At 36.2% G+C, this 24,625-nt stretch overlaps 1 protein-coding gene across 1 annotated transcript in view; it reads right to left on the minus strand.

The window, feature by feature from the left end:
* Positions 1-1,503: 1,503 nt before the first annotated feature.
* Positions 1,504-24,625, minus strand: part of SEMA3E (semaphorin 3E) — a 128,263-nt gene continuing 105,141 nt past the window's right edge. Inside the window, exons 8-17 of the mRNA XM_052681029.1 lie at positions 23,087-23,201; positions 22,722-22,791; positions 21,411-21,555; positions 17,428-17,650; positions 14,685-14,776; positions 14,039-14,080; positions 10,758-10,924; positions 5,958-6,025; positions 5,329-5,468; positions 1,504-3,158 (exon numbers count right to left, since the gene is read on the minus strand). Coding sequence (XP_052536989.1) covers positions 2,706-3,158; positions 5,329-5,468; positions 5,958-6,025; positions 10,758-10,924; positions 14,039-14,080; positions 14,685-14,776; positions 17,428-17,650; positions 21,411-21,555; positions 22,722-22,791; positions 23,087-23,201 — 1,515 coding nt within the window. The 3' untranslated portion in view covers positions 1,504-2,705. The remainder of the gene's footprint in view (positions 3,159-5,328; positions 5,469-5,957; positions 6,026-10,757; positions 10,925-14,038; positions 14,081-14,684; positions 14,777-17,427; positions 17,651-21,410; positions 21,556-22,721; positions 22,792-23,086; positions 23,202-24,625) is intronic.

The raw sequence follows: 24,625 nt of genomic DNA on the forward strand, positions 1-24,625 counted from the left end.
GTGATTCTTAATTATATTTCTAATTTGAACACTTCATGCACATACAAAATACATCAAACTCATAATGAAAAGAAGCAGACAATGCCCCCATATATACAAAGAAGCATTTTAAATAACATTGTGTATGAGCACATTTGACCATATCCTTCCAAAATACATTACTGTCAGTCTTTCTCCTCTTCCATTGATGTTGTAGCACTCTGAAAAAGATCTTTTAGCTGTGAATACTCAGGGAAGTTGCAAGGTGCGAGCTAGAAATTTAAAATTTTACTAAAAGTTTAATGGAATTCTCCATATGTAACCACCAAAGGGATGAGGAGCTAAAATACACACTCATATTAAATCAGGAATGCTTGTCTGCATATAACGTCCTGATTTCTACCTGAAATCTCAGAATGAGGCATAAAGTCATATTTTTTTCCATCAGGCCGAGATGCTGTTGTTCTTTATTCCCACAATCCATTAAAGGTACATTTGGCACCAGATACTAACAACTTAATCAGAAAAAAAAAAAAAAAAAAAAAAAAAAAGATAAAATATAACTCCCATTACTACTGAAAAGAAGTGGGCTTCATAACTCATCCGAAGATATTAATAGCGTTTTAGCAGCTTTCCAGCCTTAGGGATGCCAGGGTAAATTTTACAGTGGATCAAATATAAATTAGAAATGCTTATTCTGTGTTCTCTCTGTCATAGTCTTTAGTGCTAAAGTTTTCCTTGTAGTTGTAAATAATCAGAGATCATAACTGGAGCTAAGTTCCATTAAACTGCCACTGAAAAGTGAATTTAACCAGTCTTCTGTATCAGATCAAAGTTAGCAACCTTGCACATTCATGCAAGCCAATGCGCAGTGTCCATTCCCATCTCTCAGACAGGCAATCTAGCTAAACAAAGTACAAACTTCCTGATAAATTGTTCTCCTTAAGATGATGCTGATGGAAAGGCTTATCTGCTGTTTTACGACCACTTGCTGGCAGTGTGACACAGGCTCTTTCCAAACTCTGGGACAGTCAGTTTCCAGAGGGGCACAGCAATGCTCCCTACTCTTGCTCCGAGACCCTCTTACACAGTGCTTGGAGGGCACTGCATCAGCATCCATCCACTGCATCAGCAGAGCAAAGCTAGCAGATCTCTGTTCTCCAGGATGTTAATTCCCATTAATTCAAAACTCTGCTTTCTGATTAGAAGCTGAAGCTGTGCGTGAACCTCATTACAACTGGTGAATCCTTTGTATATTTTCTTGGCAGCATCAAAGTCTGTAACAGCTTGGCTATTTACTCTACTGGCATCATGTTTCTATTTGAGGAGTTAACTCATTTTTAACTCATTTGTGCTTATAACTTCCCTATTTTTCCACTAATTTATGTATTTCTTTCTATATATGCAGCCCATTTTGTAATACCAGATTTTCCAAGTAGTGAACTAATTTATTTTCTACATTTTATGCAGCTGCTTTTGGGCTCAAATAAAAGTATTCTTTTGCTTTGTTTGTTTGTTTGTTTGTTTGTTTGTTTTCATTTTTAGGAAAAGTCTTGAAAGTCCTAGATTGTAAATTTACTACTTTGATCTCCTCGTAGTATCAATCACAAGAGCAGAAAAGAGCTCTTTTGACCAGAGATCATGCATCAGGAAATTTTGCCTGGATCAGACAACACTGTAGAAAAGCAACTGCATAATGCTGTTCCTGTTTCAGTCTACTTCCTAACTTTGTATTACTGCATTTAATCCCAAAAGTACATTAATGACATATAGTATTACTTTAAATGCTGTCTTTTCAGGATGAGTGACTTCCAACACTACCTTCTAAATCTGTGGATTTGGCACATGGAGACGAGAAGTGCATGCTGAAAACAAACTATCTGTGGATCTAGGAATACTTAGCTACACGTTACTTGAGAAAATATGATACCATCGGATTTGCTTTGTTTAGCCACAAGAGGGCAGTCGCTTAATTTGTGTTGTTAAGGCAGTGCCCATTACTAGAGACAAGATAGGCTTGCTTTCTGTCTAAACCATTATTCCAACATTTTGTATAGATGTGTAGAAGAATTTCATTCTCTTTGTGTTCCCAGCATGCACCTGACTTACATTAAGTTACTAGGTAATATTATTTAGCTGTAACAGTACACTGTGCTTTATAAATAACTGATGAGACAAATAACGGTGGGAAGTAAATACGGTTTCTCTTCATTATCTTTAGGAAAAGCAGGACACCATATTAACAAATCTCACTGCTCTCAGTGATGAATTTGAACTGGTCACAATCAAAATGTAAGATCTTAAGACATGCTGCTTTTAGAACTATGAGAAACTTGTGAAAACAATGAAAGATACACGTTCTATATTTCACCCTCTTGTGAATACTTATTTGAATGTACTTAAATATGCCATCATATGCAACAATATACAGCACAAGCATGGTCCACACAGGAAACTGATTCAAGCACTCAAAGTCTGAAGATTGTCACATCCTTCCTAAAGCAAAACTCTGATTGCATTGACCTACTTAGAAACAGACAAAATTTTGTGTAAAATGCTTCTAAACAGTCATGAATGTACAGTAAAACTTACCATAGTATATTTGTTTTCAGTCCTGATATTTTATACATATAAACCTGTTTCATTTACCAAAACCAAGCTGATTTTTCCCTCTTACTGAAGTCCAAATAAAATTTTGCCCAGAAACAGAAGATGGATTTTGTCCATCAAGAGTCAGCTATGTTCCTGGGCAACCGGTAGTGCTCTGGCCTGATCCTTGCCTTCTTCTCCTGAGGATTGGCATATTTCCACTTGGATGGAGACATTTTCAGCTTTTTTCTCTTCTTATCTGTACACCAGACTTTTTCACAGTATTCCTCCACTCTCTGGAAGTTGCTGTAACCTATCAGTTGAAGAAATTCTTTGTACCATGGTTTTGATACCTGAGGTATGTTGCTCTGCATTGGGCATGGCATTTTGTGAGATATCTCCTCCTCGTAGTCTTTATTGAACATTTCATCTACACGTTCTTCCTCGACTATTTCCAGGGTGATTTTTCTAACAGTGTGAACTATGCTGTGTTCCACTGTCTGACAAAAATAAGTCCCTGCATCCAGCCGATGCAGCTTCAGAAATAAGAGGCCGAGGTCCATTTTGATTATTCTATCATCTGTCTTCACCTGAAAAGAGATAGTTGCATAGAGGAGAGTGCATTATTGCATTACACTGGTGCATTTTTTTTAATGAAAAGTACTTTCAGGAATATAATATTAAATGTTAAGAGGCAGATTAAGGATCCAAGACCCTTTATTTCACTGTTTGTAAGCAAATAAAATATTTACTTGAAGAAGAAGTTGAGCTGTAAAAGGAAAGCAGTCTACAAAATCTGGCAAGCATGACAGAACAGACAGTGGAGCAGACAGTTTTCTGCTTTCCCAGCATGGGTTAGTCATTTGTGGCTAACTCACAGAAAGAAGTAAGGTTGAAACATTCGAATGAACTTCTGGATGGAAAACATGTGGGCTTTTGTCAGCTGACCTGCCATAATTATCCATGTGAATGCTCTTTTAAATTGTCAAATGTTTTTGAAGCAACACTCACAGATCATAGAATCACAGAATCACCAAGGTTGGAAAAGATCTCCAAGGTCATCCAGTCCAATTATCCACATATCACCAATATTTCCCACTACACTGTATCCTTCAGTACAACATCTAATCGTTTCTTGAACGCCTCCAGGGTCAGTAACTCCATCACCTCACTGGGCAGCCTGTTCCAACACCTGACACTCTTTCAGATAAATTTTTCCTAATGCCCAACCTGAAATCTCACTGTAGGACCATCATGATCTTGAAGCCTCAGTTCCGAGTGTCATGTTGGAATTCCCCCTGCAGTTTCTGAGAACTAAGTTATTAAATACAGGGCATTCAGACATGCAGATATGCAGAGAGCATAGAGCTGTCTGAACCAGCCAGCAGAAATGCCCAGCAGAATGGAATCCTTATCTTTTTATTTAACAGTAAGATCCTGAATATTTGGTAGAAGTGCTTCTCTCTGCTTGGGATCATCTTTTTCTAATGACGATAGAATTATTCATGTAAAATGGAATAAATATAAAAGAAAAGCATTAAAATAAATTCATCCTAGTAGTATAAAAATGTACTGAAACTTTAGAGTCTGAATTTACACTTCTATTCCTTAGTATCTGAGATGCTAAGTCTAAAAGGAAACACAACACATCTCCTCCTCCTATCTCCCCAGTAAAAATCCTCAGGTTTCATTAAAGACTGAAAGACCAGGTCTCTTTATTGTAAGAATAATTATGATTAGTGGATTGGGATCTTCTAGGAAAAGACATGGGAAAATACAAAATATGAAGAACTATGCTGGGATTTGAGACTAGACTGAAACATCAGGAAGAAATGTGTTCATTTTAAATATCTACAGATGCATGTGGCATCCTTGTTTACTTTTGTATTCAACGGCTTGCCTAGTCAATGATGAAATGAAAACGTCTAGTTTAACACGAGATGATACTATGGGCTGTATCTGCAACAAAAATTGCTCTGACATTGATGACAGCCTACAAAGACTAGAACCTACTTAGATCTCTTTATTCTAAATGTCCATGTTCAGTATCAGATTAATCTCTCTCCTCAGACTCAGTCTGCAGATGAGCTGGGGTCTCATGTTTGCAGCAGAGCCTAGCTGCTAGGCAACAAGGAAAACAGTTATACCCTGTGATAGTCCGAGGTTTTTCTCCTATTTGCTACCATATACTAAACAAGGCTAGCTACACTGATATGTACCATGTCAGTACTATGGTAACAGTTATGTGGTGTAGGAATTATCATAGAATCAGAGAATTGTTTGAATTGAAAGGGACCTTTAAAGGCCATCTGGTCCAACTTTTACAATTAGGCAACATATATAAAAGAAGCAGAGAATCACCAAAATCCATTTTCAGAAGGCTTTGTGATGTAATGGGTGGGGCAGCAAGAATTAACAAATGCTAAGCAAGTCTAACATTGGGAGTAATATGTACACTTTTCACCTATGCGATAACATATTAAGTGAAATGGTAGATTCTCTTTTGTTTTGAGACCTTAACAAGTTTAGCTACATTTCAAATATTTATTCAGTTATTCAATTTCATGATGCTGAACTCATGCACCAAATGAAATGACCAGGTATATTAACTCAGTGAAGCATAATGACTCAGATGAATATCATGATCTTCCTTTATACTCATGCACATTTCAGCAACTGATGACAGGCTTTCCAGTGAAGATGCAATGTTCCTAACCACATGCTTAACTAATTAAAAGATTAGGATTTAATGGTAGTTACCTCTTCCTTCTTAGTTTCATGGGCTCGCTGGACAAACCAGATTACTTTTGCCTGTAAGGTTCGAGGGGTGCACTCCAGAAGGGTGCTGTTGTACTCTATTCCATAAACCAATCTCTCCTCAGTCTTCTCTAAGACTTCTCCTGGAGGGAAATGTTTTAAAAAATACATCATATATACGTCAATTTGTTTCTGACAGTTCTTGCCACCTTCTGACTTCAGGCTGGACTTACTTTTAAGACTGAAATTTAATCTACATCCAATCACATAGTTATTGCTAAGCAGCACCTGGTGAAAGTCTGACTTGCTAAGAGAATTTTCCCATCATCTCAGACTCTCATAGAAGATGGCCATAAAGCAAGTGGAGCAAATTGGGCCATGATTCCACACACAAAGAAACAGGTCTCAGCCCTTCATACTGCTATTTGCTTGTGGCTGTTTCTTATCAGCTGTTCAGCTACTTGATTTTCAGTCACTTAAACAGAAGGATATAATATATGTTCAAGTATAACCACAAATTAAATCTTTTATCTGGATAAAAATGACAACGCATAGCCTTTTGCCTTTTGGCAAAATCTGTACTTTCTGTGCCAGGTATTTGCTAACAGTTTGTAAAGGTGTGAGTAGATTACCAATGAACTGCTGACCAAAGCACTGCTGAGCTGCATTTCCATGTCGTACATCTTGTCTGCGGAAGCGTCTGGAGAAGAAAAATAAAATTCCTTGAGAAAATGTGCTTGGCACACAGATTGTTGGTGTATGATGAGGAGGTATTCACTAAAAACATAAAGAGCTAAATCTTGGTTCCTAAAAATGTAGCACTTTTGAGAAAGATACTCATTTATGTTTTATCTCAACCTACGTATGATTGCATCTATAAGAAAAAAAAAAAGATCTTCCAACAGAGGAGGCTTTTAAAGTTCATCTAGACAACGTGTTAGACAGTCTTGCCTAGGTCCTGCACTTATCATGAAAGGTTAGATGATCTCAGAGGCCATTTCCAACCTGGGCATTCCAAGGATTCTATGATTCTTTGTTTCAAACAACTCTATATGAATACACACAAGGCAGATTTAATAATAGGCTCAGATAGACTTTATTGAAATTATTAGGACCTCCTTCTATTTTATGATGTTGGCCCACAATGTCAGAGGTGGATATTGGTAGTATGGAAGTAGAGATCAACCTTCCTGCCTGTATTCCACTACATTTTGTTGCTGTGAGACAGATGGCACCAGAGAGGCAGTCTGACAGAATGATACCTGATGTGGAAGTACGTATGAAGCAAAAGTGTGTCACTGAATTCCTCTGTGTGGAAAATACTGCACCCATCAATGATTACTGGAAATTTATGGAGACCAAACAGTGGATGTGAGCATAATAAGGCATGTGGTAGAATCTCCAAATTCAGCAAGGACAACATGGGGACCTCTAGGCAGACTAGGTGTTAAAAATCCATGCTTTTGAACAGAAGCTGATATTCAGTGATAGCATTTAATTCATTCTGGGATTTTTCATTTTAATGTAAAGATGTGGTAGCTGTGCTTACTGATAACTCTGTTAAGTGTTAGTGGTAGTACTACCAGCTTTGCATATCAGTGTATATAGATTATTCATAAGAGTCATTCTCTTGCACAAATATGCACAAATAAAATTGACATTAACCTTGAAAAAAACAAAGATGAAAACCTCACTGTGAGGCAGCACTGTTTGATAGGAAATGGACAGTGAGTAGGTAGGTACTTAGTACTCTTCCTGATGAACTAAAAAAATCCTAGTTCTGCAAAATAACAATATTTTTCCAGTTGTTGGAGCCATTCAGGAGAAATAAATATTTCTTTGGTGGCATTTTGACGGAGATGAGGGAAGATGCATTTACCTGTACCTTCACTTCAGTGCTGTTTCAAGAATAGGAAAGAATGGGGAGCAGTGACAACAGAGTGTCAGCAGAGTGACATTTAAGTTATCACCCTTTCTGTGCAAAGCGTTTTACTCAAATGACAGCATATAATTTAAGGCAAGACAATTTAAGATATTTTTCAAGGCATTATAAGAAGAAACTTAAAAAGCAACTGAATGCTTGAAATATTCTTTTGCCTATCAGCTTGATCAATGCTGTGAAAGGAAAACCGTATTGCAGCAGCAATACGGAGACTTAGGAAAAATCCTAAATTGTTGGCATAGCGAATAAGCTCATCAGTGGAATTTAGTGCTTGTTTGGATAAAAACTGAACCTGCCTAAATCAGATTACTGAGGTAACAGTGAACTAAGAGAGCTATTTAAATCCTGGAACTCTGCTTTCCAAAGAATATTGCATTGAAGTTAAATGCAAAATATTTTTTTTTCTGGCATCTAAAATATCTGCAGCATGCCAGAGTTGCTCACCTGTAACTACTGTGACACTGTAATGTTCTGCACTGCCAGCACTGGGTTATGGGACTCTTAGCTCAGTTTTTAAGTCTCCCTAATTAAGTCCCATATTTAATTAATTATAAAGACTATGCATTTCCAAGGAATTAAAATACAGTCTTTCAAAATCAAATAAATTAGTACCAGCTGCCAACCAGTGGGTTGCTTATGTGTTCTGTGTTTTTTTGTTTTTTGTTTTTCAAATTTCTGCTGCAGTTCTCTACATCCTGCATGTGCCTTAGTTTACAGGTTTTCTGTTTCATGCTTCTCTAAACACTTCTCATACCTTGCAGGCATTAAGCTCTAAAGCAGAGAGCATGTGAACAAATGGGAGCAGGATATACTGTGTATCTTCAGTTAACACCAGTAAGACAGGAATTAAAAGAGATCTCTTAGTGCTCTTTACTGCTCTAGCAACAGCTGCTCTTACAATTCAGAAGCCCACCCTATACAACTAGTACAAAAGTCTAAACCATACTCTAAGACAAGGCTAAGGCAAATAAAGAGGTGTCTACTCTGGGGTGTAGCATCGGTTGTGTCTGGAGCAATGGCAGGATTATCACCTGAGGAAATGATAACTCTTATAACCAAGAAATAGAAAACTCCATGTTGTCTCATGAGATCTTCCCTTCCTAGCAATGGTTCCATCTGGATCCCAGCAGAAGGTAGATTAAACAACTTCTGTATGTGTGTCCTGAGGAGCTCTCTTCACTTTGCCATCTACTGCACAGCTCATAACTATGAAGATGTTCTGAGCTAGTTAAAGTGAACAAAGAAAATACTATCTATTCTTTTCAATATTAGGGGTCCTTGCTGGCTGTTCTCCAAACCCTTACATGCAAAATAAGTTTTACAGACCTTGAGAACATTCAATAGAGTGTAAATCTCTTCTTCACTTCTGCAGCTCTTATCACGAGAGCAGGAGGGTGATAAGAGAAGTATTTTCTTCTTTTGGAGACTGACCTGATGAATGCTAGGGAGGCAAGGCACATGAAGGTGCCTGGGGTACTGCCCATATCACTGAACCCTGGATAAATGCATCTGTCAGGGAACTTAGGGGCTGCTACTCTGGAAGTTGTCTTAGGTGAGAAATATGCTAAAAATGTGCTAAAACTGAGTTAAGGAGTGAGCAAGTTTCTCTTATCTTTTCATGGACAATAAACAACCTGCAGAATAACATAAATGTGAGTGCAGCCTAAGCAGGCTGGTAGAAAAGCCAGCCTTTTATCCCTTTACTCTCTTCTCCAGATGGTTTTTATGACTTAGATAACTTACCCATAAGCATTATAATTACAGTAATCCAATTTATATATATACATTGTAGGACATAAATCTGCTTGGCCCATCTGCTCATCTTTCTTAATTTCATGCCAAGGTCTTCTCATATGGAGCAGGAAACCAGAGTCTATGTCCTCCCATAGGGCTGCTTGCAAGAGACACGAGAAGACTATATAATCTTGTAAAAGTGGCACAGGTTTCCTACCTGCCCCTCAGTGTAATAACTCCAGGATATTTTGAAGTATGCTAGCATTGGCTGTATTTCTCCTTTTGACTTTTTAATGCTCAGTTCTCAAAAAGCCACCTTATCCAACAATTTCTGCATTTGCTATCTTTTAGAAGTGCTGTGAAAAGGTCTGGATTAAATTATACATGTTTTATATGTTAGATCAGGTGTCCTTGTTGTTGAATTAGAGAACCTGGGTTTGAGAGGGAGGGTAAGATGATAGGTATATGGGAAATCACTGCACAAAGAATGGGGGCCAGAAGTCATGAAAGAGCAATTTGGAATGAAGAGAAGTCTGCCCGGGGTTGTTAAAGCACCCAAGTTAGGTTCATGATTTGAGTGGACCTCCAGAACAATCTGAATTTATAAATTCACCTAACCTCAGCTTTTGCAGACATCCTACTTTCACTGTTGGAAGTGTGTGGCTACCAGATTCTTGTTTATTTTTCTTCTTCTTTTTTTCTTTTCCCCAAATTTTGTTAAATATGTTATTGCTTTGTGATATCTTTACCGTATACATACTGCCAAAATACATCCCTGATGTTATAAAGAATGAAACATCCATCTTTTCTTTGCTGACCAAAAGAAATGAAAGGAAATTGAGGTTTGTTTAAAACTTTCTTAAAATAACAACTAAGTAGTCAAAATAATAAAGTCTCATTCATGAATTCATAATAAATATGTTTCATTCATGAATTATTCCTTGTAATGCAGTTTATGCCTGTTGTGGTTTAACCTGGCAGGTGGCTGAGCACCACACAGTTGTTCGCTCACTCTCCCCCTTCACACTGGGATGGGGGAGAGAATAAAAACAAAAAACAAAGTAGAACTTGTGGATTGAGACAAAACTACTCACTAAGATAGAGAAAAGGAAAAGCATAATAGTTATGACAAATTTAAATAACAAGTGAGGCAAAAGAAATTACTCACCACCCCCCAGCTGATGTCCAGGCAGCTCTCTGAGCAGTGGAAGAGAGCTATATGAACTTCCACCCCTTTAAAACTCCTGCATAATGTCATATAGTATGGAATATCCCTTTGGCCAGTTTATGTTAGCTGTTGTAATTCTGTTTCCTCCCAACTCTTTGGGCCCTTCACTGAGAATGACCTTGGCTCTGTACAACAATGCTTAGCAGCAGCTATAAATATTGATGTGGTATCAACATTGTTCTTCTGCTAGAACCAAAACATTGCATCATATCTGAGACTCAGAAGAAAAGAATTCTGTTCCAGCTGAAATTAAGACAATATCCCCCCCTTATTCCATACTATTTACATCATGCTCAGGTTCCACAATTTCTACACATCATAACTAATTACCTTGTCCTATCTTGCTTTTTATTATATGTATACTCACATATTATTCCCATCATCTATGGTTTATTCATGTAATTTGTCTATGGTACACATTTAGTTCAAAACTTCGGGCTTCATCTTTTGTAAAAATCCTTCAGTGTATTAGGAACCATTCTAAACCTATTTCACAAGACAGATTCCACAGAAAGAAGCAGTTCTCACCTCTTTGCCTGTATTCCTGTGGGGTAATACCGGGAGCAAGAGATGCCATCCCAAGCACAGTAGGGATCTCGAGCCAGGCAGCAGTCAGCACAGGCTGTGCCATACATGTCGCACTGGTGAAACTTCACTTGTGCTATAACTGATTCAGTTCCAATGTAGAGCTGTTGCTGGAAAAGTATAACACATATGATTAAGTTGCTAGAACTTCCAATATGACTTCTGTAACGAGTGGAGTTTTAAAGAAATACTAGTTTCAGCTTTGTTGTGCATCCAGTCTGTGACCTGAGGGAGGCAGAGTTACTCTGTAGGAAAACTGTCAACAGTCTAAGCTCTCATGCATGAGGATGGAGGAATAGAAGGAAATTAGAATGAACAAATATGGTTTGGCATTTCCTCGCTTTTGAAGTTTCAGCTTTGTAAGCTTTGTGTTTAAACAGAGACTTATACATTTCTTTTTCTTCCTCAAGGTAGTTTCCAGTGCTTCCCTCCTTACACTTCTGTCACCTAACCAATCTGCAAAAAAAAAGCTTGACATACAATATTAATAAAAGATCATATTTGAAAAAGTTGTAAGCAACCTCAATCTTAAAACTGGAGTTATCAGGTACATATTTAACTCTTGATGTACAATATGTTCACATATACAAATGCACTGCAGCTCTATGATTTATATAATCCTTCAGTACAAAGGATGTTGATATTTTTTCTGCTAGTGTTCAGTCTTTTCTTACGAATAAACTGGTCACACTTTATCTTCTTCACACTTTTTTTTTTTTTTTTTTCCTCAGCATTAACACTAAGAGTGCTTGAGTCATGTAAGTTTTCCTTTACAAAGCAAATGAAATATGATCAGTGTGATTCAGAAGTTGATGGGATAATTCAAAAAAGAACATCTTGAGTTTACAGGGATTTGAGAAAAATCTTGTTACTGGTGACTGAAAATGGACTGAACTCAGAAATATGCACTGCAATAGGAACTGCTTTTGCATGGCTCAATTCCACTGTTTTCCCAATCAGAAAAAGGATTCCTTATGAACACTGGGCTGGGTTTATCCAAATGGCCAAACAAAGCACAAGCTTTCAGAATGCTATATTAAAATTGTTTAAAGCCGGAAAATGCAGTTAGCTCATTTAACCAGGCTTGCCTATCACAAACCATGAAATTTAATCTTAATAGTTAAATCTTGTCCCTGGTTACACCTCTTCTATATTTTAGGTTACTAATTTTAACTCTCAGAAATGTCCGTGGAAGAGACCAGAGAGGCTGGTAACAGCAATGTTCGAATTCTTTTTCAGCTGAGATAATACAGATAAACAGGAACTCAATCTGATAACTAAACATAAGATCCTTGTTAGAGGGGAATTCTTTCTCTTCTGCCAAAGCTGCAACACGACTGTCCCAGAAGATGTGAACAGCACATTCAATGACACATGAAAAGTGGAATTTTCTCTTTCATCTGTTAAAAAGAGTAAGATCTACTGTACAGCTTGTTTCATTAGAGAACAGCAAAAAGCATCTGATATTTAGCAAACAGAACATCAAAGGAGAACATTCTCTCCTAGCCACAAAGATAAACAGCTCAAGCCTGAAATAAGATATTTTATTATATCACTGGCATAGTAAAGACTAGTGAATGCTATGGGGTTGTTGAAACAAAGCTAGCAAGAGATCCCTATAGGCTAGGCTCACAAACTCCACAGTTAAAGCAGACTAGAAAAAATATTTGCGCAGAAAAATTGCATAACTTTTTTTTTCACATAAATTATAACTAACTAAATTATACTTCTGTGCACAAATCTAATATTAAATACAAAATGATTTTGTTCCAGCCCTTTACACGCATTCCAACATTTAATTTTCCCTAGTGCCAGCAAACTGTATGCTATTTCTAGATTAAATTTGTCTATATTGAGAAATTTGAATTTACTTTTATTGCTTTGAAATCAGTGTTCAAAGCCTTCCCCCTCCTTTGCTACAACAGCAAGTTTCTAGGTTGGGTAAAATTCTGTCTGGATGCCCAATTGTCTCTCCCTCTTCTCTTTAATATGTTGAAAAAGTACAGCTGCTTTTGCTGCCTGCAGGGACGTTTATTATTCAACTACTGAATAGTTTTGATGACTCTTCTACTATTCTCTCCATAGTTTCCAGGTGCTTCTTGAAACTGTAGAGTTAGCAGACCTCTTGGGAATTGGGTATAATGGAGGCAGACTACTTCTCTTTTAATACAGTATCTCCTTCTCAGTCTTCCAGCACAATCCGTTTACTATGACATTTCTGAGTGCAAATAAGGAAATATCTGAAATGATACTTTTTTTCCAAGCTCCCTTCCAGCTCAAACTATTCTGTGATTCTACAAAACATTCACTTAGTTCCAATGTTAGGAAACCCAGTCTCCGGAGCTCCTTTCAAAGTCTATGGAAAAAATAAATTGATCCAGGAAATAATTTAGAAAAAAACATTAAGTTAGGATCCTCACCCAAATCATTATCAGAGGAGTTTGTCTTTCTACATTAACTACAAAAAAATGCAAGTTGACTAGCCACTAAAACTAAAATGACCTTTGGGGTACAATCAACCTACTACTGAAGCAATCTTCCTTCTTTGTCAGTTTTGTTTCACTGCATTTCTATGCACTTACATTGCAATAGTTGTCTACATTAAGAAATAAGCATCCTGGGATGTTTATAATGCTCCATCCTGAGATTGGTCTATATCTACGATAGGGTACAGATGAGTATCTATTTACAAGAACAGTAACTGAAGTATTTGTATTAGGAGAGGCTAGCAGAAACTCTGAAGGTGGTCAGGTCCAAACAGCTCTGCCTTCATTGGCAACTGAATATATGAGACATCCACTAAGGCTTATTTAGAACTTAGATTGCCATAGAGCTGAAGTCTATATTGCATTTATCAGCAAGGAGCTTTTCCTTGAGTTGTCATATCTACCCAGATAATCCCTACAGTGAGTCTCTGCCAATCTCTCATGGATCGAATTGCTTTTTTTACTTGTTTTTGCGTGAACAATACATGTGAAATACAGAGACTGATTTAACAGATTTAATCTTAGAATTGGAAAACATAAATGCTTCATAAAGGAACAAAAATCAGAACTTGCATTACACAACAATTTCATGTTTTCAGACCAGATCTTGTTAGAGATTGTGTGCAGCTAGATCCCTATCTGTCTGTCTGTCTATCTATCTATTTATCTGTCTAACCTGATGTTTTTAGCTTTATTACATCTGAGTCACAATTTTTGTATGTGAAACACATCACTTACCCTTTTTGAAGAGATTTCCATGGAAATAATAGGAATTGGCACCTAGAAAGTAGGAAACAACTTTGCTTAGAAAAAATAACGTGGCTTCACTTATGAGAATAAATTAGGCAAAATAGCATTGATGTTTACTTGTATTCATCACTGCTAGATACTTTCATTTTTTCTAATTTCTGATCCTACAGAAAGATGGGAGGAAATTGTAGTTTTGGGAAGTACTGCTTTAAAATGGTTTATTTAAAAATGACAAGCCAACACTTATTTCAGAATTATAAGAGTCACAGGAACACTATAGTTTTCCTGTCAAACATAATATTATCTCAAGCCATCAATTTTGTCCTAAATGAAAGTGATAAGTGGAATGTTCTTCATAACAAAACATTAATTGAAAATAAGACTAAAAATAACAGGAATTTCTTTTCATACTTTTCTCTGCCCTCTGTTCAGATTTCCTAGAGCAATAGCAAAACATAGTTCCTAACAAGTTTATTGAAAAAAACAGCAGAAAATGAAGAATTTGTGTCTTAAAATAGACAATTAGAAAAATTATTGCAGACAACTGCTATGTGATGTTTTTCACATTTTTAAAAAATTAACTGAAAATTTTTTAAGACAGTTTTAAATATGCTTCATATGCAGCATGGTTCACCTTGAATACTTGCAGCTCTTCAAGAATCACTTCTTCCATTGATTCTGTCTCTTGATTGTAAATTGTAATGACTTTCAACACAATTCCATTATCTGGGGAAAAAAAAAATATATAAAAATGCTGGAATAGAAATTATGGAAACTTTTATTTGGCCTTCAAAGACATTAAATAACTGCTACAGGACACACATATTAATCTTAGGAAATAATCATATATACTAATATGTTCCAAAGACACCGTGACATGCTCTGGCCTATCTGGCAACTAAGCCATCTGAGACATCCCTGAGATACACGATAAATTAGCTAGTAGTTTTCAAAGTCTGGGTCGTAACACTTGGTGATCTGCAAAAGGAACAAAAACAGCGATCATGTCTGAGATAAAGAAATTACAGCAGGAAGGGGAGTCCATCAAGTCATGGGAGTGTTAAGTGGTTTTAATTATAGGACTTGAGTTTGACACTAGTTAGGAAACTACTAACTATCCTTAATTTCTCACAGCTGCTCCATTCTTCCAGGCAAGAACACCAACAAATTCAAGGATTCCTTATATGCAGTCCTCTTTCTCTCACTGAACTGCTGTTGAGCTGAAGGTGTTAATAAAAGAAAGATAAGCAAATATAAATTATACTTTCAGAAAATTTAAGGCACCTTGAAATTTAGATCTATTGGTCTATTTGTCAGCACAACTCTTTTAGGAAATTAAAACACAAGAATGTCGTCTGATCTTCCACCGTTTCAGCTTTTTCTTGTTGACTGTTATTAAAGCATTTTACTTTCCTTAATCTGAAAATTTGTCATCAACAATGGCAGCTACCAACTCCTTTCTTATGTTACTTTCTGTCACCTTTGATTTACAGGTGAAATATTGAGCAGACAAAGAATGGAAAAAAATGTTCAGCAAAAGATCAAAGATGCAAACATAAAGGGGAACTTCTTCTCAAAGAGAATATCTAAGGACATACATTTTGTGATGAATCAGTAAAAAAAATACAGTTTGAGTTCAGATTTCCATAAGTAATTCTTGTTTACTGTCATGGTACTCAGGGACTTAGTGGGTAATACTGGTGATGAGTGGATGGTTGAACAGATGATCCTACAGGCTATTTCCAGCAGTAAAGATTCTATGATTCTTCAATATTGCTGACAGATATGTGGAAAGTTAGTCCGGGTGTTCACACTTCTGCTTTGAAAAACTTTTCTAATATGCAGTTCTGCCTCAAGGAAGCTTCTGCTGAGCTTTAAGACTGCTTACAAATATTACATAGAAGGTGCTGGAGTCAGATAAAAGAGGATTAACTCTTTCTAATATTATATTGTCAAGAGAAGCAGGGAGCTTCCTGATGGGAACTTTGCCAGAACATAGATTGAAGAAATTGACTTACAGTTTCTAAAGGTCAAATTCCTATGATGAAATTTCTTGTCATCTGAGATTGGACATCTCAAAACTAAGCAGCTGTTGGGTGCCAGTTCAGAACAACCCTGAAGTGCGTACTTAAGTCTCATTAGTTTCAACTTTGCTGAGTAGAGGACTTGTGTACAAATATCTGACATCTCAATCATAAATGCAAGAGTGATAAATATGAAAAACCTAGTAACTATTATTAAATCTGCATTAGAGACATAGGTGATATATGACACAATGTTTTATAGACCACACTAAATCCAGTGCTGAGACTGTACTGAGGCAATTTAAAAGCTTGGAGTACATAACTAGTATAAATAAGCTTTTGCTGTTCTATGAGTATGCTTCTTCTGAGTGTTTTCAGCACTGAAAAGTGCTTATCAGAGGCATTTCATTAAGTAAAAAATAATTCTCAGTATATGCTTGCCTAGTCAAAATAGTCAAAATGATCTGTGTCACCACTCCTGTTGTCAACTTGATAAAATCTGAATATATGAATCCTTGGATTTTTTCCAAGCAGATTAGACATGACCAGTCATCTTTAGTTCTAAGTTTTGCTCTTATTTTTTGAAGGCTTCTTATTTTTCAAATACCATTAGAATGTGCTTTTTTTCTTCTCTAGCTGCTTAGGGTTACAGCAACTCTGTACCATACCCCTGTAATGTAATTTATCTTATACTTACTTTTGGTAGGTGTTTAAAAAATTCAGTTTAAATAAGCTCTCTGTAAATTTTGAAAACAGTGTAATGGAAAGACAAGAAAACTTGGCAGAAATTTTCTAATATATATTTTTTTAACTATACACTTGAGTATACCTACCTTCCTTCCTTCAGCTGTGTCAAAACCCAAGCCTAGAAGCTGTCAGTTTCTTTTTAACAATATTAGACAGACTTGTGGACTGCAGAAATGGGAAAGATAAAAATTGGAATAAACTTGAACTGATGTTTTTGAAGATCATATCACCTGTGTTTCTCCCAGAATCTAAATCCCAGCTGAGAATGTTTAGATACATGACTGTGTTGTGAAGTTTTAAAAATTCCAGAAATTGTATCAAGATTACTTTTCTGGGATGATGTTGCTGGTAAATTCTATACTTTAGTCTCTGTTCTTATTCTTTAGAAGTTTTTCCTACCATAATTTTTCTGTGAAGTATCAGCAGTGTAGAATGACCACCCTCTTCTGTAAGGTTATGAGTGCAGTTTGGCTCAGTCAAGACCAGAGTTATTGACAGAAAGGGCTGTTGTAATGCTTTTTTTTTTTTTTACTTTAGAAAATTTCCTTCATCCTGGACTTCAAAAACCTATTGAAACAGTTGTATTTGTAGTTTTCTTTATTTTACCTGTGCCAATGAACAACACATCATATTGCCCGTCTTCAGCTTCCACTCTGTCCACAGCTATTTGCTTAAGGTTGTACTTCCCGTCTGCTTTTACTAGAATTGGTCTCTTATGAACAGGCTTGATGGGCTGATACATCAATGGATGACTCCTGGCAAAATGGACAGCTTCATCAGGATAGTCTTTGGTGGTAGTGTACAGACCACCATTCACTTTGCTGGCACACTGCAAAAACAGAAAACACGGATTATCCTGAAGGTTTGCCAAGTAAATTATCTGAGACTAGAATTGTTCATAGGGGTGATGACAGGTCTGCACAGAAAACCTGGCATTATAATAGGCACAGAAAAACACTAGGATCTGTGACTGTGAAGTCTATGCTTTATGCATGTGTGAATTATGAATCATGAGAAGCCAGTCAAGGTCCATTAATCTGCTGAGAAGAGCCTTGGCCTTGGCAATCCCATGTTTAGAGACTCCTTCCTGTCTGGTATAGTAAGAGCAGACTAAATATTGATGCATTAAGATTTTGGCAAAAAAAAAAAAAAAAGCATTTGTTTCATTCTCAGATTTATATTGAAGTTGTAATCAAAATGGCCATTGACAGAGGTAGGAGAAAGGGGTTTCCTACTCCAGAAGATAGATAGTTGTCCAAAGTCATCAGAGAAGTAATTTTTGAAATCAATCTCTAGTTTAATTGCTTTGTGATTGCAAAATACTTTATCGTAATATACTAAGCACGACTAAAAATTATGCCAGTGGGAACAGCAGTTCTTGATCTCCACTATTTTAAAAGTATTAAATTTTATTCTAATTTCTATCTCATGATTAAGGTATTATATATCATGCTTTAGTACGAAATACCAGTGTTTGCATTGATCAGTCTACCATTTTGTAAAGCAAATACACTTCATGTGAATGACTGATTAAAAGAGGCTTATTCCTTTGGTCAAGTGTGCAATTAGGGATAATTTAATGTGTTAAATAGAGAAGTTAACTTTAGGGTGCTTTGCAAAGGATGTGGTGTTCCTTAACTGCACATAGATTCTACATTTTGAGTTTACTTCATGTCTAGTTGGAACCATTTATGATTAAGCTGGAAATATCTCAGTAACCATTTACTTTCTCCAAATATTCATAAGGCAGTGTGGTTTTAAGAAGCATTTCAAGCAAAGCCACATTAGCAGCATCTCCCTGCTTAAACTGGACTTTTTCAATCAATAAAATGAAATAAAATACTCATTGTTTGCCAGAAACAGTAATTTTAAACTTGCTGCCAGCTGCAATTGACAAGAACAAACTCCTGCTCTTCTCAAATGGGGCAATGGTTGTTTTTAATTTTTGGGCTTAGCTTCAGGAAAGTATTTGTTCAGTGTTGACTTTAAAGTAATTACATAATCCACCTAATGATGGAGTTTTAGTGGCTATTTACCATGCAGAGACAGAGCAGGAGCTTGAAGATAGGCTAAGCCTCTGCTTTCCATGCACTGAATAGCATATCAAATGAATAGGGATTGTCAACTTCCCTTTGTGAAGTTCCAGTCTTAGAGAGATTTAATAATCTTTTGCAGGCTTCTTGTTTTTAATTAAATAAAATCTGCTAGTCTGGAATTGAAACAGGAGATGCAGCCATCTCTGAAATCTATGAGAACTGTTTTTGAGGTAACTGATGTCTTTTTCAGAAGCATCACTGTCTTAATACATTAAGCAAATTGTTTGAATAGCAACCTAGAATATTGGGGGAAAAAAAAAAAAAAAAAAAAAAAAAAAAAAAAAACCAACCACCAAACAGTGCTTTAAGGAGAATTCAGAGTAGCAAACTATAAAATCTGTCAGACTGCAATTCTAGCAGTGATTTTCTATTTATTTAGCTCTTAGCTATTTCTTATTCCTTATAGACTCCATTTTTTTCCCATTCAATAGCTGAGATGAAAGAGTGCTGAATCACAGAGATGCCTAATAATAGGTATTTCTGGCCTCTTGTCACTGTCACCTTTGTAATGGAAAAGGTAATAGGTAGTTGGGAGTTGGACTGGATGACCTTTAAGGTCCCCTCTAACTCAAACAATTCTATGATTCACCTTACCAATACACTGACCTGTTCTTTGGAAACAGATTATGGACTACAGTTTCACTTCTTGCTACTGGAAAGGTGTTGAAAAGACCTCTAAGCTGTACCCTTGATGAGCAGCCAAAAATGAATTAATTTTCTATTAGCTGGCATAGTCAGCCACTCCAGCCTGTGATGTGCTCTGCAACATGACAAATATGATTAACTGATTAATACTCGAGAAATACTTCTTTTGGGAAAATTATTTGCTCTCTTTTTTTATATCTGCTTCAGCTCCTGTGCTGTGCCTGTTAGGGAGTCTTCAATCTACTATGAAAGAAATGTGGGTATTCAGAGCCAAGGAAGAATTGATTCTGAGTGGATCTTAATAGAGTCTTTCTGTAAATCATTGTCAGCTTTGCTCAATTGCTGGCTCTACGCTCTGTCCTTCTTGCCAACAAATGGTTTTCAATCTTCAATAAAAGTAATGCTATCTATGTGCTACTGTAGCCATTAATACTGAATTCCTGCCTATTTCAGCTCCAGCTGAAACAACGTATGAGAGGTTTACTGCCTGCAGATAAAATGAATACTACTTAGAGAATTTGTATCATGTCATCTTTGTAAAATATACACTCATTTTACAATCCATGCATAATATTATCTCATTACTTGGTAAAACTGTAAAAACTGAAATTTTCTATTAAATATGTCAAAGAAGAAAACTTTAATAGCTTTGAATTATAGTGTTTTGCTCAAAATTTGATAAACATTTATCTGTTTTTCCATTCTGACTCAATACTGATGATTTACTTCAATCAATTTCATTTTACTTCAATTAAGTAATAAAAAAAACAACAAACAAACAAAAAACAAAAAACAAACAAACAAAAAACAAACCCAACATTTGGTATTGGTATCAGCACAATTGCAGTGGTCAAAATGGTCAAATGATAACATTTGAACCCGAGATAATCTCTTTTTTAGCATCCAATTCTGTACTTCGACTTATTTCTCTAACTCCAGTAGAAGAAGACATAAACAGTAATTTAAAATAAGAGAGGTAGGCATTTAAAATTGTACTGCAGAGAGAAAATTTGTACTGGCATGGACTAGATAAGCTAATAGGCCTTTTAATCTCTCATTCCTGTGATTTGGGGATAAATGTTTACTTCTGCAAATGATTGCTTTTAGTGCAAAAGAGAATATTGATTCAGTTATAGGAGGAAAAACAACACTGAAAGTAATGCTTCAGCAACTGCTTATTCCACCGTTAAGCTCAATAGAGCAAGTTCTTAGCCTGTGAGAAGATAAAAGAGGTGAACTGTGAAAGCTATGTGTGGGTTTTAGCCACACAGCTATTAGAAACGTCTTTGCATCTCACAGAATAAAATATCTGCACAATATGGACACATTAAAGGATAGAACTTCAATGACTGTAAAGAAAAGCTCCTTTGTAGGTCGTATTGCCAAAAGACATTGGACAAGAAGAAACAGTAATGTTTCTCTCTGGGTTATTCTGGCATTGCCTGTTGTAGGACTTACAGCAGGAAGGGGAAGGTGAAGGAGGCCCTGGATGTGCACAATCTGTGAAGTGATGATGGATGCCCGCAATGCAAAAGGCACCCTCACGCACCACTGATCTCCTCCCCACTGAGGTAGGACATGAAATTCCTGGGCTAAGTATATGACAAAAATAAAAACTTCAGAAACTTCTTTTTCTTCCCTTTCTTTTCCCTTTCCCTTTCCATTTCCCCTTTCCTCTTCCCTTTTCCTTCCCTTCCATTTTCTTTTATCTTCAGGATATTGGGCCCTTAACACAAAATTGCTGAATTTAGGTCCCAGTAAGATTTTGAAAAATCCTGTATATTTAACTGCTTTTTCTTCCTAAGTTCATTTACATTAACAAAAGCATGGAAAATAGATTGTACTTACTGAACCAGGTCTAGGATAAGGTACTTTCCCTTCGTATAGAGCCCAGTGGTATTCTGGTCCTTCTTTATGAGCATATGGTCCATTGAAGGCTGCTCGGACGCTTGCCATATGGTAAACACATATAGCATATCCCCTAAATATATTGCTATGAAGTAAAATTCAGAGACATTGTTAAAACAGTATGCTGTATTTGCTACATGTTATACTGGTATTATTATGTAATTAGAAGAAGTCTCACATCAACAGTATTCAGAAAGAAAAAGTACTGTATGCTTTTCTTGCAACTACTATATGCAGTGTTGTTTATAAAATATTAATATATATATATGTTTATAATACTTCTCTGAGAAAGCTCAGTGCTTTTATCTCTAAATTTCAGGCTGATGATCGCAGCCTCTAAATATGAGAGAGGAATGGCAGGAAACTCAAAAAACTCAACTCAGGTCTTTTATGTCTTTGTGTCAGTGTATGGGAATGCTGGTCAGAATTATTAGATCATAAAGACTAATCTGTGTAGATCAATCTACATATAATATCTTTTTCCTTTCAAATTTTATACATCTGACACTCTTAGTTCTGGAGAAGCAATTTATTATTTTTAAAGAAGCATCAATGCTTCTTGCAAAACAGTTCTCTCTGAAGTCTCCAGAAGGTGATCCAGATAATTTTAGTTAGGTGTTCACCTCTTCCTGCTTGCATAGTGAGCCAGCAAGAACTGATATGTGGAAATTTCCTTAGAGGACTATATCTGTCCATCTTTCTTAAAAAACAATGAAACAACAAAGCAAAATACTGGCCATAGCATAGCTGCTCCTCTCTATCAGTTACATCCTAAAGTTAGATCTCCAAGAAACAAGCTTGCACTTGGATTACACTGATTTGGAAAAGGAGGCCACCAGCAACACCACAGCTAATGATTTAGGTTATGCTAAGAAGTTAACAGGAATTTAAGCTACTATCTACTTGATGCTGAATTACAGTGGAGCTCTTCAAGGCAGTTGGTTTTCATAGACTGCTCTTATAACCATGCAGGAGTACATAAATGTTGGCACTAGAAAATTATCAGTTAGAGAAATACTTAGTTAATTCATGTTTTCTGGGAAACAGATAAACTATATCATGATGTGAGACTTCAAGCCACCATCAAAAAGCAGTTTTTACATTAACAAGAAAGACCATTGTGAATAGAACAGGGATTAAACTGTTTGCTATGTATTTTCTCTGTGATATTCATCATGAAGCTCTTCTGTCTGTTCGATAGCCTGTTCAAACATTCCTCTACTGCTGCTATTTTTGCTTCTAGTTGTTTACCTTGTAGTGCTGAAGAGGCCAAATATCACTGGATTTTTGTTATCACGAGTTTGCAGCAAAAACACATCCTCTGTAAAATATAAATATTATTAACAGCAAACTAATTTTCTCAGTCCCAAAACAGGCACTTCATTGTTTGTTGCAGGGGTAATCTTATTTAACTTATATATGCTATTTTTTAATGTAGATATTAGATGCATTCTTTAAAAACAGTACAATGAGTAAAGCCATAATTGATGACAACCAACTCCATATGTCTGTTTTCTACTAATGAAAACATGTACAGTATAAACTAAGATGTGTTATCATGAATGTACATATTTTTCTACAATTATTTTAAGTTTGTTGCAGTTTAGGGTATTTACCTAATTCATCAAAATGCGTATCAATTCCATTTCTCCCAGGCACAGAACAAACTAATCTGGTTTTGAGGAAAGTGCTCCATTTATTCACAAGCATTCGCTGTCCTCCCATGTCATTCTGCATAAAAAGAAACAAACACTTATGGTAATTTAAATAACTCTAGAAGCACAAACATCTCCTCTGAATTAGTCTCTCGTATCTCTTAATGTCAAAAGCATGCATTTTCAGGCCACATGTCCATTACTAGTACAGTCCATCTGCTTTGGAGATGGTAAGATGCAAGCAAGATTGCACTGATCAAGTCCAGGCCTTATAAGACTTGTGGGTTTGTAAGAATTGTTAAATTCGGTATTGCATCCCTGCATAGATTAAAAATACAGCTGTTGTAAAGCTTCTCTTTTTGGTTAACTGGATGTAATGACTACGCTAACAAAACTTAGTTCTGCTTCAGGCACTCATTGCAAGGTTTAATGAACATTGTTGGAAACTGAAGCCCTGAACTTATACAGCTGGTACAGCTGGAAAAGTCTGAGGCAAGTGCCTATAAGATGTTCTAACAATTTAGCAATTTTTCAGCAACTTTAATTCCCACTTTACTATGGCTGACACTTTTTTTTTTCTTTTCTCTTGGGTTTGTTAATAAAATGATGCATTTAACTCAGCAGTCAGACTTCAACTTTAAATAGCATTCTCAGTAGCTATGGCCTGATACTGAGGTAGGTTGTGTAAGTGCATACTGAAGGTTCTGTAAGAGGCTTGCTAAATTCCTCTCTCAACTTTATACTACTGAAATTAATGGATTTTCTCATCTTCACATTGACATCCTAAAAAAAAAAATAAAAAAAAAAATCCATTTTCCTTAGAAAAGAAGATACATACAGGATAGATGCCTCTAAGTTGTAAAACCTGTTACAATACAAATGAAAATGTAAAAGCTGATAAGTTCTCAAATCACTAGCTAGCTCTTGACTTTTTATACTCATGAAATCAAATTTGAAGTGCAGCATACAGAGTGAAGGCTGTTAAGGTAATGTCTGGATGATAAATCATTCGGAGTTTTGGACATGTGGAGGAGAAAGATCTGTGGGATTTTGGTCTAACCCTTGGCTAGAGATAAGACATTTCGGTCAATATATTTCAGACTAGAGGGAGTTATCAAAATAATCTATTTTGACATATACCAGAACATAGGGCAAAGAATTTGGCTTCAGGCCTTGATGCCTTCTTGAATTCAGAAAGCCAACAGCCTATGAGAATGATAATATCTTAGGCCCTATTTGGTACTCTGTATACTCTGTTTTAAGTTAAATATGGACACATTTAAAGATATTTTAACAAGTAGTATGTTGGTGAGCATATGTGACGCACAGTATACTTTGGGTTGAAGGAACATTTTTTATCTTGTATCTTGTTCTTTGCCCATTAGTTTTAGGAAATTATCTCCCACAGTTAGGAAGGAACACAATTTATTTCAAAAATTAAGTTGGATGCTAAGAAATAAACTTCTCTTTTCTAGACAATTCAATCCTTTTTTCTAGTTT

The sequence above is a fragment of the Tympanuchus pallidicinctus genome, unplaced genomic scaffold, assembly GCF_026119805.1.
Source record: "Tympanuchus pallidicinctus isolate F22 unplaced genomic scaffold, pur_lepc_1.0 scaffold19, whole genome shotgun sequence".
Lineage (NCBI taxonomy): Eukaryota > Metazoa > Chordata > Aves > Galliformes > Phasianidae > Tympanuchus > Tympanuchus pallidicinctus.